The 3,294-nt window shown below is 70.2% G+C and overlaps 1 protein-coding gene across 1 annotated transcript in view; it reads right to left on the bottom strand.

Moving 5' to 3' along the window:
• H696_01914 (hypothetical protein) overlaps positions 1-3,191 on the bottom strand; it is a gene marked incomplete at both ends in the record, with an annotated part of 4,821 nt that extends 1,630 nt beyond the window's left edge. Inside the window, 3 exons of the mRNA XM_009495815.1 lie at positions 25-304; positions 432-1,466; positions 1,787-3,191. Coding sequence (XP_009494090.1) covers positions 25-304; positions 432-1,466; positions 1,787-3,191 — 2,720 coding nt within the window. The remainder of the gene's footprint in view (positions 1-24; positions 305-431; positions 1,467-1,786) is intronic.
• Between the last annotated feature and the right edge of the window lie 103 nt (positions 3,192-3,294).

The following is a 3,294-nucleotide window of genomic DNA, read 5'->3' as shown; positions in this document are numbered from 1 at the left end:
TGGAGGAGAATGCGCAGGAAGGACGCCGGCCGAGAGAGATTCAGCCCGGCCAGGGCGTCGCTCGAGGGGGAGCTGGTCACCAGCAGCTGGCCAGTCGAAGCGGAGTAGATGGGCCCACCGCCGGCATTGGCCGACACCGGGGTCGAGGGGGAGGCCAGCCCGGCCGAGGAGATGCTCGACTGCGAGCCAGACAGCGAGGAGCTGGTGGCCAGGGAGTCCCGCCGGCCGGACACCAGGCTGTCGGTGCCAACGGCCAGCAAAATGGGCCCAACGGTCGAGTGCAGACCAAGAATGTATCGGGTGTCTGCGGGGCCCAGGGATGCGTGTGCGCATGGGTGTGAGCAACAAATGAGGCAGGCAGACGAGCGGGCGGGCGGGCGCGTGTGCGTGTGCGTGTGCGCGTGTGCGTGTGCGCGTGCGTGTGTGCGTACCACGCGACGGCTGGAACTGCTCGCGCAGGACCTTGGTGCCGGTGTACTCGTTGAAGTGGATCTGGAACTGGCCGAGGAGCAGGCTCGGTGTGATGGAAATGCTCAACCGCGGGGGAACGGGCGTGGTGGGGAAGTCCGCGTCCACCGGGCCGGCCTGCGGGCTGGAGGCCTCGGTGGCCGGCGGGGTGAGGGACCCACCGGTGGCGGTCCCCCCGCCGCCCAGGGCCGGGGGCAACGGCGTGGCCGGGCTCAGCGACGGCGTGGTCGAGGAGGAGGGACGCTGCGAGGGCGGCGGCGACAGCGGCGGCGAAGAGCCCAACCCGGCCACGGTGGACATGCTGCTGGTGCTGGTCGAGTGGGACAGCGTCGCGCCGGCAGGAAGGCCCCCCTTGACACCGAGATCCATGTCGGCCCCCGGGGCCGGGACACCGACCAGCTCGGCTGGCAGCGGGCGCTGCAGGACCCAGCCCTCGCGGTAGGCCACATGCTGGGAGGCCACTTGCAGGTCGGCCGCCGGGTGGACATACCCGGCCGGGGGCGGCTCATTGATGGTCAGGGTCCGGGTGCCGAAGATGAATGGCCGCGGCTCGGGGAGCGACTGCTCGGCCAGGGCGGCATTGTCGAACATGCGCCCCGGCGACATGAGCGCCCCATCGGGCCCGATGCCGCCCTCGAACTCCGACGAGCTGCGCGAATGGTTGTAGCCCATCATGCTGACCAGCTGCGAGCGGGTCCGGCGGAGGCGCTGCTTGGTCTTGCTGCGGAACTTGTTAGATCGGAAGAGCACACGCTCGGGGAGCGACTGCTCGGCCAGGGCGGCATTGTCGAACATGCGCCCCGGCGACATGAGCGCCCCATCGGGCCCGATGCCGCCCTCGAACTCCGACGAGCTGCGCGAATGGTTGTAGCCCATCATGCTGACCAGCTGCGAGCGGGTCCGGCGGAGGCGCTGCTTGGTCTTGCTGCGGAACTTGTTGGACCCTGTGTCCTCGTCGCAGCTTTCGTAGGCTGAAGATGAATCGAAATCGTCCTCCTCTGCGGTGTGTCCGGGCGATGAGCAGGAAGGGGGAAAGGGAGGGGGAGAGGGAGGGGGAGAGAGGAGGAGAGGGAGGGGGAGAGAGCGAAGAGAGAGGAAGAGAGAGGAAGAGAGAGGAAGAGAGCGAAGAGAGAGGAAGAGAGAGCGAAGAAGAGAGAGAGAGAGGCGAGAAGCACCGGTGCGCCAGGGCGAGGAAAAGTCAGTCCCAGGAGACAGGAGGGAAAGGGGGCGCAAAAACATTATACACGACCGACCAACCGACCACCCCAAGCAAGTGATGACAGCGACACTGCCCCAAAAAGGGGACCCACAAACGCACGGTCGATGGAGTTGCTGCTCTTGCTGCGCAGGCGCGCGGCATCGGACGCCTGGCCGTCGAACTGCTCGGCGGACATGGTCGGCGGCGGGGGCGGCGAGAAGAAGGGCGTGAAGAAGCACGCCTGGGCCGTGGGGTCCAGCGGATTGACCGGGAACACCCGGGCCTGGCGCATGACCGAGGTGGCATACGTGTCGGCCAGGAGAACGGCCGCGGCATTGGACGGCGGGGCCGAGGGCGGGGCCGACGTCGGCAGGGCCAGCACATCCCCCACAGCGGCCATGGACTGGCGCAGGCGCCGGCCGACCATGCTGCGGCTGCGGCGGAGATCGGCCGCGCCCCCGGGGCCGGCTGCCCCCGGGGCCGGCGACCCACCGGCACTGGACCCGGATGGCGAGGCCCCATCGGACAGGTGGTTCAGCCGCGAGTGGGAGCCTTCCAAATCGGAAAGGCTGCCCGAGGGGAGGCCCACCAAATCCGAAGTGGAAGCGGCCGGGGCGATGGCCGACGACGGGGCGCGCACGACCACCGGCTCCGGGGAGTCCACCGGTCCGGCCACCTCGCCGACGGTCGGGGCGGCCTCCTTGTCCTGGGGCTCGTCATTGGTGGGCGAGGCCATGGTAATGGTGACCTGCGGGGCCGGAGGCGGCATGAGGGCCAGGTCCGGGCTGTCCAGGGCCTCGGAGCTGGTGGGCGAGGCGATGGGCTCGCCCTCGGAGTCGGAATCGACCGAGGCCAGCTCGATGCCGGCCTCGGCGGTGGTGGGGCTGAAGATCAGCGACGCGAAGGAGTCCATGATCATCTGGGCATAGTCGAGCTCCGGCTCCGGGGAGGGGGGCGACGGGGTCTCGGGGGTGGGGCCCTTGGCCGGCGGCTGGTCGGCGGTGGGGGTGGTGACGATGGGGGCCGGCTCCGAGGCCGGGGCCGGCTCAGGAGCCGTGGTCGCTGCCGTCGGGGCTGTGGCCGTTGCCGAGGCGAGCGGCTCCGAAGCAGGAGTGGGGGTGGGCTCGGTGGGGGTGGTAACGGCAGCGGCGGGCTCCGGCTCGGCGGCGGGCTCCGGCTCGGCGGCGGGCTCGACGACAGTGGCGGGCTCCGGCTCGGCGGCGGGCTCGACGACAGTGGCGGGCTCCGGCTCGGCGACCGGTGCCGGCGAGGGGAGCTCGGGCGTCGAGGAGATGGGAGAAAGAGCCGCCGGAGTGAGCCGGCGGTTGGGAGTCCCGCCAGGCGACTGGAAGAGGCTGGGGTTGGCCAGGACCGAGGCGGCCGGCTCGATGCTGAACTCCAGTGGGACCCCAGCGTCGTGGGCCTTCTGCAGCAGAGGCGACGACCGCAGGAACCGGGTGAACTCCACGCGCAGGGGGACCGATGTATCATCGTCGATGGCGCAGACGAAGTAGTCCGATGGCATCAGATTGGCCAGTGAGGGGACCTCCTTGAAGCAGTGGCGCTAGGGGGACGGGGAGGGGGGAGGGGGAAACGAAAGGCAGGGAGGGGCCGCGGCAGGTGAGCAA

This window comes from Fonticula alba (genome assembly GCF_000388065.1).
Source record: "Fonticula alba strain ATCC 38817 unplaced genomic scaffold supercont2.3, whole genome shotgun sequence".
NCBI lineage: Eukaryota > Rotosphaerida > Fonticulaceae > Fonticula > Fonticula alba.
The sequence above is the reverse complement of the archived record's forward strand: the minus strand, read 5'-3'. Positions and strand labels throughout refer to the sequence as shown.